Here is a 13,159-nt window from a genome sequence, read left to right on the forward strand (position 1 = left end):
CAATTATCGAGCAGATCAATTTAAATCGTTTTCAAATCCCTTCATGCCCTCGCACCTCCCTACCTATCCGATTTGATTAGCCCCCACTCCATCCGCTGCCTCCGCTTGGCTGGCTCCGGTCTCCTGTTTATTCTTCGTCCCCTCCACTCCACCATGGATGGCCGTGTCTTTGGCCACTACTCCCCAAAACTCTGGAAATCTATCCCTCAATCCCTCCACCTTGCCCCCTGGCTCGGCGTCAGATTCCATCAATGTCAAGTGCTCCAGCTATCCCCGTGAAGGGTGCTATATAAATGTAAGTTGTTGTTGCTGAAATTGTCCCAAAATACCCATTAAAAACAATGCCGCAAGACTTCACATTGTGTAACTTGAGTTATGTTGTCAGTATTTTTAAAGCAATTTCCTAATTCTCGGCATGAAGCTTAAAATATACTGGCCTATTTGTTGTAAATAAATTGCTTGAGTTGCCAAATAAAGTATGCTCGTGATCGGTGGAACTTGTCATGGTGGTCATTGGGTATGATTCCACGGATATGGAGAACCTTGTTTCAGGTGCAGAGTACCCTTCATTGTATTCTCTCCAAAGCCAAGATATCCTTATGGCAATACAGTGGTCAGAATTGTGCTCAGTACTCCATGTGCGGCTGGACCAGTGCTCTATAAGTTCACTATTACTTCCTATGAATTGTGCTCTGTTCCTTTATCTATACGCAAAATATTTATTGCATCATTAATGCCCCTGCACACTATGCCGATCGTTTCAGCAATCTATTCAATAGTAGTGAAACATTGAAGTACACATCTGCATAAATAAAATATATAAAACCATAAAAATCAATTGTTAATAATTAGTGTGTTTGGTTCAGTAGGTGGGATTCTTTGTCAATGCAGTATGCTATATTTTCACATATATAAATTATTTATATTTCTTTCTCCATCTGTAATATTGATCGTTTTTTTATTAAATAGCTTTATACTGCATCATTTCCTTATCCAATGCATATTTCCTCCATGTCCTATTTCATGTAGATTCGAAATTTGTCGCACGTTGTTTTTCATACTTGTGAGGTGCAGATCTCTTAGCTCACGTACTCAATATGTTCATGCAGACATCAGCTTCTAATTTGGCTCTTGAAAATTTTGATTTAATTTGCATCAATATTATAAGTAGGCGTTTTACCCAGGTGTTAGTTTAAAACAAGGTGGAAATGTAAGTGTATTGCACGCGTATCTTGATAGTGCACATGGCATGAGAAAAGTCTTTATGAATATCAAACTTTTTTGGACTGTATTGATGGGATCAATTGGTGATTTTTAGTCTGCTTAGCACTAATTGCATATAACAGATGTAAATTCCCTTTTGGAAAATATGATGTTGGCTTGAAACATGCTATTTTCAACCTGATATAAAAATGACCAACTCTCAAAAATTAGCCCTCAATTGAGATAGAGATCAGGAAACTATTCAGTTTGTAATGGAGTTGGTGCAAGCCTCTGGCACCTGTGGTTGCTTTACTGTTTTGACAAGGAAACCAAGACAAATAGTGAGATGCAAGTAAGTGCTGTACAAGTAGAAAACTTGCTTCCTGATCTTGTACCCTACTTGAACAAACTTTTAATGCTTGTTTGAAAAGTGACAATATTGTTGAATGAAATGTTTTGTATAATAAAGTTTTTATAAAAAAAAGTTTATGAATACTATTTGGATAGATGTTTCATTTGAAGCAGGCTGTTTTGATTTTTTGCTTGATTTTTTTGTGTCACATTCTTAAGATTTTAGGCTTAAATTGCAACAATTGTTCTGTTTTTACAGGACTTCATTTTTTTCTGTGATGCAGTTGCATCATGGATTAGTCCAAAGGATGACCTCAGAGATATGTTCTACAAGGTAAATTTTTTTTTTGTCTTATGCAATAGCATATAGAAAAGAAATAGAGCAAGCACCTCCAAATTGTTTGACTAGCTCTTTAAAGATGCCTAAATATGCCATTCAGAAACAATGATGTTGGAACATTGTGCTGTTTTGAGAGGTAAATCACAAGCAATTAGGGTTAGGGTTAGATTATTCTTTTTATTCTATGCACTGATATCACAATATCAGAAAGCCTAGTTCTAAAGGTAAAGCAACTAAACAATTAATATCATTTGTTATAATTTCAGATCCTTCATGGTTTTAAAAATCAAATTGGGGATGAGAATTGGAGACGTTTTTCAGACCAGTTTCCACCACCTTTGAAGGAACGCCTTGCAGCCTACTATGGAGTCTAACTGTGTATGCTGTTGTCATCCTATAATCAGGGTAATTTCTGTAGAAATATTTGCTTTGAATGTGATTTGCTGTCCTTGTTTGTTTACAGCATCAACCTCTTTCTCTTTCTCTGTCTACAGGTCTTTCAAGATGGGAAGGCCATAGGGAGCCTCTGCACCCAGGGAAAAAAAAAAGTACCCTTTACTGGGGGGGAAGGGTAACCAGTAGGACATATAGTACAATCCCAACCCTACTGGGACGGGTGGGAGGGAGGTGTTTAGCCGTCGCACTGTTCAGTCGACATTGGGGGAAAGTTGAACCCCTGAAGCCTTTATCGATGGACATTTGTCTCTTCTTTTTAGAGCTCTACACCAGAAGAGAAGAAACAAAGGAAGACATCTGATCCAAAAATATCATATTTCTGATTAGGGGGAAATGCAACAAAAGCAGGAATTGTAGGCTTCAGATGGGGGGTTAAGTGCAGAGAGAAAATCGTAATCATTAGGTTAAAAGTTGGCAGCCAGAGACGGGGGGGTTTACAAACTAAGGCTGAAGGTAAGAATTAAGGAACACACTCGGGGATTAATAGGTATTTGCATGAATTTAGGAGAACTTAAAAAATGACAAGATGTTAGTGCAGTTCAAAAGTGCAGCTTGTTTCCAAGATTAATAGCAAGCTCCTAAGTAAAATCATAGACATTAAGACATGAGTTTGTGATTTAAGTAACTATATCAGTCATAAAATGAATGACTAACTGTTTTATTGGTAATAAGGCTAACCGGCTCGGGAAACCCTAAATTGCTTATTCTTTTCACTGAGTGGTACGTGCATATCGGTTAAAGTTTGACATATCTTCCTTAGTTTTGCATTTTAAAAAAAATAGTATAAGTAATTGGGTTGTAACGCCAGTGTTCAGATTTTGTTTCTAAACCAAGAACTAAATTTTTGTAGTGTACATGTTCGATTTAAGGTACAGGCATGTAATTTGGTTCACTGTGGTTAAGAGTAAGGTTGCTTTGTTTAGTGGGACATTTGAACTAGCATGCATGCATCATAGAGAGTGGAAATGGTAAGGTTTTTCCCACTAGAATTTTTTTTTAGTGTTGCAATTCAACAATATTAATAAATAGACTATTTATGTGTAAAATACCCCGAGGTTTTTCGTATAGGATTTTAATTTCTGTTAAGGTTATTCATAGGTATAACCAGTTTATAAGGACTTGAAATATCTTTAGGATCCAATAGGGTTAAGGTTGTTGTATTGTGTGTAACCTGCACAATGTGGAAAGCTGATTATCTCCATGCAAATCTGTTGCCTCTGTGCTGTCAATGTGATGTGCTTTCTGCATGGTTATATACTATTGAATTAATAGAACCTCCAAGCGTAAAATAATTATGTAGTAGGGCATTGAGGGCTGCATAATTAGATGGCACGTAAAGACAATTGTACAAGTGTAAGAGACAGGTTTGCTTTATTTAGTGTTTTTAATCCCACTTAATTGGTAATATTTTTGTTCAAAGCATGATCTCATGAGATGCTTATTGTCCTGTATTGGGTCTTAAGCAAGATAGATCAAGATTCAAATCTGGAATATTTGAAACAAAAATTGGCACATTGGTGGCCCTTTGTGCCATAAAAGCTGCAGGAGTAAAAAATGGAATGGATCCTGTTCCTTTAATTTGTTCCACTTTATGTTGCTTTCTATACTCTCCTTTGTTTGTGTAAATAAATTCTTTTACACTGAATTCTTCCCCTTCCCCCAATGTGTATTTTGTTGTAAATCTTTTTTATTTTTTTATTAGTATGTAATGTGAATGTGGAAAACAAAACAAACTGGTACACTTGACCTTTTATGCGTGAGTCTTTTCTAATACTTGGACTGCCTGAGAATTATCCCATGATGGTTAGATTTTTTTTCAGAGGGGGCACACCCTCCCCTAGGGAAAATTACAGCTCTGCTGGTCAGAGCGTGGAAGTGCAGCACTGCTTTTAGAAGCTGCAAGGCAAGTTTAAAATACCCAGCAAATAATTTTAAATACTTTAAAAGCCATGACAGCTTTTTATATTTGTAGGTTTCCCAGTGTTACATATTTTGCTATACAAAAAAGGGAGAAAAAGTTGAGTATTTGGCTGATTTAGCTGCATGCTTTTTTAAAATTTTTGTGATGAATGGGACAACTAATGCACTGAAGAACATAGCCTGTGTATGTATGTATGTATGTATGTATGTATGTATGTATGTATGTATGTATGTATGTATGTATGTATGTATGTATGTATGTATGTATGTATGTATGTATGTATGTATGTATGTATGTATGTATGTATGTATGTATGTATGTATGTATGTATGTATGTATGTATGTATGTATGTATGTATGTATGTATGTATGTATGTATGTATGTATGTATGTATGTATGTATGTATGTATGTATGTATGTATGTATGTATGTATGTATGTATGTATGTATGTATGTATGTATGTATGTATGTGTATGTATGTATGTATGTATGTATGTATGTATGTATGTATGTATGTATGTATGTATGTATGTATGTATGTATGTATGTATGTATGTATGTATGTATGTATGTATGTATGTATGTATGTATGTATGTATGTATGTATGTATGTATGTATGTATGTATGTATGTATGTATGTATGTAATGTATGTATGTATGTATGTATGTATGTATGTATGTATGTATGTATGTATGTATGTATGTATGTATGTATGTATGTATGTATGTATGTATGTATGTATGTATGTATGTATGTATGTATGTATGTATGTATGTATGTATGTATGTATGTATGTATGTATGTATGTATGTATGTATGTATGTATGTATGTATGTATGTATGTATGTATGTATGTATGTATGTATGTATGTATGTATGTATGTATGTATGTATGTATGTATGTATGTGAGAGTGATTGCAGCATGCAAAGTGGAGTTCTGTTGCCACAGTTTGCTTTGAGATGCATTTGTGGGTTTTTAGTTTTGTTTAACTTTGCATGAAAGCATGCAGTTATACATTCCTTAACTTTGCATAGCTTGGAAAGTGTGATTGGCCAGACGGACTTGATTTTCTAAGATTGTTTCACAACACCTGCATACTATGTATATAAACTATACAGTATGCTTTATGAGTTTTTGACTGGAAGCTCCCACCAACTTGCATGGCCTTTTACCATTTGTGCACCATACATACTTTCATTAACTGCTGAAACATAAATAACGTTTGGAAATTATCAGTTTGCTCAGATGATTGGAGAACACCATCATGGCTGCTGCTAGAAGCTAGATGTCTCGTGGAGAGTATTTGCATGCTCTTAGGTTTCAAACCAAAATAAATTTATGTGCTTGGTATCTGCAGCTGATTCCAGGATATGCTTAACTAACTTCTGATATAAATGGAGCATTTTCTTCAGGTCAGAAATTGCCCGACCAGGACCTACAATATTTCAGACCGCTTTTTCTCTCATTTCCAAAAGAAATTTAAAAACAAACCTTCAGTTATCTGGATTTAAGTCTCTATAGTGTTCAGGTGTAAGGAATAAAAATTACAGTATTATAGATTAGACAGAATTAAAAATTCACTAATTCCCTGGGATTTTTTTTACCAGTGTGGAAAGAAAGCAAGTGATTAGAGGTTTCTTTAAAGCATTCAAAATTGGAGTGAATAGGTTTCTAGTTTTAATTCTTAGACTTCTGGCAAGTACCACCATTCTTTTCTCATTGTCAGTTCAGACAGTGCTGCTGAAACAAACACTAATTCTAAAGCTGTGCAAATAACTCGAGTAGCTTTATTACTGTAATTAACAACAAAAGTTAAAGCAAACCATTTAAAATAAAATATTTAAAACATTTCTGCTCACCAGTCTTACTTTTACTCATCTTTCAGTGTCATTATTACAACGATTCCACCACCCCTTGTTTTAACAGTTTAAAACATTTTACCATTCCTTTCTCAGTCTCATGGGTTCCATCATCCAATTTGGAGGTGTGAGTAATGTTGAAATATTCAGCTGAAAACAGGATCCAAAGGCCAGTTTCTCAGCAATCCACACCAATACCTAGTAGTAACTTAGCTGCAGTTTAAATGCAGCTAAGTTAACCTTTGACATTATTTTCTTGCATCAAACAGAGACCTGTTACATTGTCACTTCGGCAGCACAATTTGTTCCAGGGTACAGCAAATTGTCTGGTGCAGAAAAAGCTAAAATCCCGTTGTCAAAACAGTGATAGCTTGCATGATGCTTCTGCTTTGACAGTCAAGCAGAACGACTCACTCATTACCATTTTGTCTGTTTTCATAACAATTAAATTACTGCAAATTTGGCAAATGTGGATTTTAAATATGGCTGCTGCATAAGACATATCCTGTGGCCAGGTTTGAATCCGTAGATTTAACCCTAAAATTAATGCTGTTAGGATAGAATTTTTAAAAATAAATATATCAATCTTTCCAAATTGGTGGGTAGACTTAACATCTTTTTGTGAAGTTTGAGGCTTCAGTTGTATTTGCTTCTTACGACCTCATAAACTTGGTGTCTGTAAACTGCTTTTAGGTTTACAGATCCCTTCTATGCAATTTATTTCCAAACCAATATTCGTAGCATTCATTGAACAGGTCATGATTAATCTGGCAAATGAAGATTCATGCTTTATAACGTAACTTCCATGCAAAGCTGCAGTAACAGTGTTCATCGCCTATTTTGAATGTTCATTTTCAGGTTTTATTCTTCCAAAGAACAGAATTTTGGTTTTCTAAGTCTTTTCCAACTGCATGCTGATGGCACTTAGTGCAGTTAAACAGTCTACCCCAACTCTCATCCAGTATATGATTAAAAAATAAATATTTATGTAGCCTAACTGAGGGAAATTGGAGAAACATAACAATATTAAACCAGTAATATGAATAAAATGAATATGTATACATCAGTGAGTAGTTTATAATAATTTCCCCCTTTATCTCCTTTTTAATGATAAAAGGATTTTGTTTAAACAAAACAACAATTTGTGAAGAAATTTAAAAACTGAAAATGAAGAACCCTAACTCTCCTTAAGTGTGATACTCAGTGCATTGCTAACAAATGTTCAAAGGCTAAGAATGTAATTCTCAGTTTAGTCTCAGCCTACTGAAGGGAATCCTGCATCATTTAAAAGAAAAAAGAGTAAATTGCACTCCGAGTGCTGAGGGTGTAAACATAAGCAACCTCCATTGTTAACGTATTTTTCCCCTTCATCAAAACAGTTAAATCTACTCAGATTAAATATTTTTTGCACAACTGTAAATGCATCATGGGATATACAGAGCATTTGAGTCACTTGTGTAAATGTACCATGTGGTTTTTGAATGTTGGGAGAATGTTGATGGAGTCATGAGAATTAGTCTCATCACATTCCATTGTTTCTGCCTTTTTGGCATATGCTAAAAGCACGGCTTGATATGTCTGCTCCTCACACTGAATGGAGTGTTGTTAGTGTGCTGTCCTGCAGAAACGGCCGCTGCTAATGATGTAGTTTTTCTACTTGAATATTTTTATGTTGTAGAAATCTCAGGTCAGGGTTTACTGTTTTATATATGCCTTTTACCTTCCCTTCCTGTTTGAGCTTCCCTCTTTTGAAGGATTCTAACAGTGCATTATTTAGAAGTTATAGATGCTTCAGGTCAACCTCTGTTGACACCTCTGAGTCTTTCACATGACAATTGTTATCTGTCTTTGGCCAGGATTGGCCACAGTCTGGATTAGAATTTCATGTGAAGTGTTCTCTTAAACATTTTCCACATGTGATCCATTCTGCTCTACAGTTGGTACAAGATTGCAGAAACTTCCAAATTGATTGTCAGTATACATAGTAGAAGTCCATAGCCATAACCCAGAACAGATTCTGTTTGATAAATACTGAAACAATTCACTACCATTTTGAGACATAAGGATTTAGCTTTTACAATTGGAATTTTATCTCATCAGTACCTTTGAGATTGACTAAACATTTCTCATTTTAATTGGGTTTTACGCAGAATGATACTCATTCACCCTGTGAATAACCTAAGAAATGCCATTCATTAGGGTGGAATGTGAAGGTTGTCATGAAATGCAGTACTGTCATTGTCCATGCTATTCTAAAGATTGCCTACATTTTCTGCAAAGTTTGCATAGAAATACACCAATTGATTAATAGCATTTTCTGAGCTCAGTCCTGTAAAAATCTTGTGGCCTGGGATAACCATGGAATATTTGTACTTCAGTGCTCATATTCCATGCCCTGGGTTAGTTACAGGCATCGACTGCCTGCACCATGACTATCTTATAGTTCATTTGAGGAATAATGGAAAATACCTGCATTTGTGCTTGGATTTCTTTCAAGTTTAATGACCAAAGGATTTTTGTTTTTTTAAAAAAGAAGGAGCTTTGTACACCAATAGTGTGGTGTTAGAATTTTCCCTTCAAAACCTCTCCTGCGACCTCTCAAGCTTTATGAACATAAGCAACATTTCTTGGAAGTCTGCTCTGTGTAAACTTGACAAAAGTTCATTTTAAATAGAAACATGGTTTTAATTTTTGATAAGCTGCTGAATTTTGAAGAAAGTTTTTGGGGCCACCAAATATTTTGGATCATGCAGAGAATATATATTGTATTGATCTTATATGTAGTAATTTTTGTATTGATAAATGTTAGTTTGTATATTGTAGTGAATAAGTAGCTGTTAATGTTAACCACTGCTAGGAAATGTATGTTGAAAATAAATCATTTAAAGATAATTGTGTAGGATTCTGAATTTTGTCAGAGACATTTGTAGAAATACAAATGGTCAATGGAATCTATGTTTGATATTTTAAATTTTTCAGTTACAATTACACTGATATTGTAATTGTAACTGGAAAATTTAAAATGTCAAACATAGATTCCTTTGATATTTCATCCAAATGGCCATTTTTCACGTGACATCAGTTTCTGTAGACTATATGACCAGATCTGGTGCATTCGACATTGCACCAGATGTAGCTGGAACCTGAGATGGTGCTTTTGTAATGCCTATGTGAAATATGTCACCTCATCACAGATCAAATCTGCGAACATGTTGCTCTGTATGGCTAACCTACTCACTAAAATCATTGGGAATTTATTCAGGCACTCGCTCAATAAAGTCACTGGAAAGTTCAATATTTTATTTTTTTAAATCTCTCCCAAGTACCTCAATGTAAATGTATAATGCAACACTGAGACAACATAATCATGAAGATTCCAGGTTCAGTTACTCGTCTGTATGAAAGAACTGCTGCAAATTGCTTTTGTTTCCCTGGGTTAGAGAGGGAAATTCAGACAGGGCTCCTTCTCCAGATCCTTCTAGTAACATCTGATGGAAGTATGCACACTGACAAATGTGAGAAAATCAATTGGCAAAAGCCACCCGTTAAGGTTTAATACTTGAGTGTTTGAGTAGGAATAATAATAATAATAATAATATAATAATAATAATAACATAATCCCAACTACTCCAAAGTATCTGACAGTAGATAGACCTATTGTGTTAGACAATCCAACTCAGTATGATATTTCCTTTTGGGACACCTGACGTAGACCCTAATTGGGTTGTCTGAACTATTTAAGATGAAGTATGGCTGGAGAGACAGTTGTTTGACATTTAGCAGTAGGAATGGAGGTGAGGAGGAATGAGTAGTGGATAAAATGGGCCTCTCAGTCTTTTTTTTTGCTGGTTCTATGTACTGTATCTACTATATGTGTCAAGCCTAGCTCAGAGCGCCCTTGAGCCAAATGGTTGTGGGTTCATGCCCCATGTGGGGACTTGTTCTCACACAGTCCAGGCTGACACTGCAATCCAGACGGGGTACCGTCTGCCTACTATCTGTAACATACATCCTGGAAAAAAAAGCCTAAGTAATAATAATAATAATACTTGCATTTGATATAGCGCTTTTTACGTCTTCTAGAAATGTCAAAGTGCTTCACAGAATATACAGTAAAGTAAATTGACTATATTTGTGGGCGAAACGCGGCAGCCAATTGCGCACAGCAGTGTCTCACAAATGGTGGACTGAGTGACCAAATTGTTAGTTTTTTTTCTTGACGGATTACCAGGTGTATAGAGCAAGGTAGAAAAGGTTAAAAAAAAAAGGAGTAGAGGAGCAAAGGGACCTAGGGGTACACATACACGATTCACTAAAAGTAGCAACGAAGGTTAAAAAAGGCCATAAAAAAGGCAAACCAGGCATTGGGGTTCATTTCTAGAGGGGTAGAAATGAAAAGCAGGGAAGTTTTGGTCAACTTCTATAGAACCTCGGTTAGACCACACTTAGAATACTGTGTGCAGTTCTGGTCTCCACAATATGGAAGGGATGTAGAGGCACTGGAGAGGGTGCAGAGGAGATTCATAAGGATGATCCCAGAATTGAGGGGTTATACCTATCAGGAAAGGCTGAACATACTTGAAAGGGGAGGGTAAGGGGTGACCTGATAAGAGGTCTTTAAACTGATGAAATGTTTTGATAGGGTAGACATAGGGAAGATGTTTCCACTTGTGGGGGAGACCAAAACCAGGGGCCATCAATATAAAATAGTCAAAAGTAGATTAAATAGGGAAGTTAGAAGAAATCTCTTCACACAGAGAGTATTGGGAATGTGGAACATGCTACCAGAAGGAGTTAAGTCAAATAGCATAGATGTATTTAAGGGAAAGCTAGATAGGTACATGAGGGGGAAAGGAATAGAAGGTTATGCTTGAAGGCTTAGTTGAGGAAGGGCAGGAGGAGACTCACGTGGAGCATAAACACCAGCATAGACTAGTTGGGCTGAATGACCTGTGGCTGTGCAGTATATTCTAATGTATTTAAGATGGACATTAAAGATTTCAATACAGTACAGTATTTGAAAAAAGGTTTCTCCTAGTGTCCTGCCCAACAATCGTCAAGATAAAATTGGTCATTGACTTCATAGCTGTCTGTGAGACACTGCTATGTTAATATTGGCTACTATGTTTGCCTATAAATTAAGGTTACTACACTTTACAGTAAATCATGTGAAGAGCTTTCAGAGGTCCTCCAGATATAAAAGCCACTGTGACAATTATTATATACTGTATGTATCCATTGACAAAATTACCTACTTCTCTATTGATTTGCGTCTAGTTGACCTGTGGCATCAAACTAATTCATCCAAACCAATCTTGTGATATGTATTGTATGATTTGTATTGTCCAGAGGCAATTAACTAATTCTGGAGAATTTAGGTGCAAGGTGGGAAGATGAAGGCTTGGGGAATCCAGAATGTGCATAGGTGTACTCCTGGAGTTTAACTAGCTAAAACACCTGAACACTGAGGAGCATCCTGTTGATTGTCCAACTAGCATCACCCTATCAGTTAAGGCCTCAGCTCTCGAGAGTTAAAAGGAACAAAGTGGGAAGAATCCCAATCTGCAGTGATTACTCTGCTTTTCCAAATTAATGAGCCAGATGAGCTCGACTGTCAACAGTGCCTTGGAATTACGGAGGCTTGGCTATTTAAGTGCTTAAATCCTGTGCCTTGGCTCTAAAAAAAGCTATTTAAAATTGTACAATGCTATAATTTTCACATGGGAGAATGTTCCCATGTTCTTGAGGGACACAACTCATGTTTGTGTATGATTCTTTGGCACTGGCAGCCTTCCAGTACTTCATCCGATGCGATTTGCCATTAAAATCGAAAGGTGCTGCACGAAACATTCTGGTCAAATGATTGAGATAATGAATAACCATTTTAACGACTAATTGATGCCCATGTGCCCAGAATGTGATATGGCCGTCTAAATTAGTTTGTATTACTATATAATGGAATGTTGAAATGAAAAAAATGATTTTTCCCCATCAAGTCTGAAGTTAGTAAAGACAGTTTGCAGAAGTCTGCACAGTAATTGTCCACTGTATACAGACTACTGTACACTGTGCTTACTAACTTTAGACTTGATGTGGGAAAATCTACCTGGTAAATATGTGTCCTATCAGAATTTAAAATTCTAGAAATTGAGCAACCCCCAAAATTAGATATTTCATTTTTCTAAAAAAAAATAGAAACATTTTTGCTGGTAGTAGGACTTCAAGCGCTGCCTCCTATGCATTCAGATTTCCACAGGAATTCATAGTTATATAATTCCCTATGTCCATAACGCCTTCCTTATACAATCTAGACTTCAATCCCAAGTTTGGCTTTATCTGACCACTATTACTGGTTATCGTGTCATCTTTTTAACCTTCAGACCCATCTCAAACTGCCTTCCTAGCCAGAGTTTTGGGATCGCATTGTTGCAAATCATTGTCACTCACACCTCTCCCTCCACCCCCTACAGTCTGGTTTTCGCCCTGCCCACAGTACAGAGATTATGCTCATCAACATAGTAAATGACAGCCTCTCTCTCTGACAGCCTCCTTGTTCTGGACCTCTCCACTGCATTTGACACAGTCAATCACGCCATCCTCCTCCACCGCCTCTCATCTACCTTAGTGGGACCGCACTCGCATGGTTCAAGTCCTACCTAACAAACTGGCACTTTAACAAACAATACATCTCGACAAATGTTTTTTCCTCCCACCCCCACCCAGTCACTTGTGGGGTACCACAAGGCTCCATCCTTGGCCCCCTTCTTTTCCTCATCTAAATGCTCCTTCTCAGCAATGTCATCCACAGACATGGAGTTAACTTCCACATATATGTGGATGACACCCAAATCTAATTCTCTAGCTGTTGTCCTGTCAGTTTATTTGACAGACATTATTATTGTTATTATTGTTATTATCAAGGTCTGAATTAGCGTAAATTTTCTGTAGCTGAATGCAGCAAGGTGGAAGCCATACTCTGGCTCCTGTGAATGTCTTCTTTCCTGGAGATCTGAACTCCTCAAC

General features: G+C 36.5%; 1 protein-coding gene across 1 annotated transcript in view; it reads left to right on the forward strand.

The window, feature by feature from the left end:
- The window catches only part of tnpo1 (transportin 1), a 74,895-nt gene extending 70,888 nt beyond the window's left edge, over positions 1-4,007 (forward strand). Inside the window, 3 exon segments of the mRNA XM_007899794.2 lie at positions 1,814-1,888; positions 2,161-2,299; positions 2,389-4,007. Of these exon segments, the coding sequence (XP_007897985.2) occupies positions 1,814-1,888; positions 2,161-2,268 (183 nt within the window). The 3' untranslated portion in view covers positions 2,269-2,299; positions 2,389-4,007.
- The last annotated feature ends 9,152 nt before the right edge of the window (positions 4,008-13,159 follow it).

This window comes from Callorhinchus milii, unplaced genomic scaffold (assembly GCF_018977255.1).
Source record: "Callorhinchus milii isolate IMCB2004 unplaced genomic scaffold, IMCB_Cmil_1.0 Scaffold1, whole genome shotgun sequence".
Classification (NCBI taxonomy): Eukaryota; Metazoa; Chordata; class Chondrichthyes; order Chimaeriformes; family Callorhinchidae; genus Callorhinchus; species Callorhinchus milii.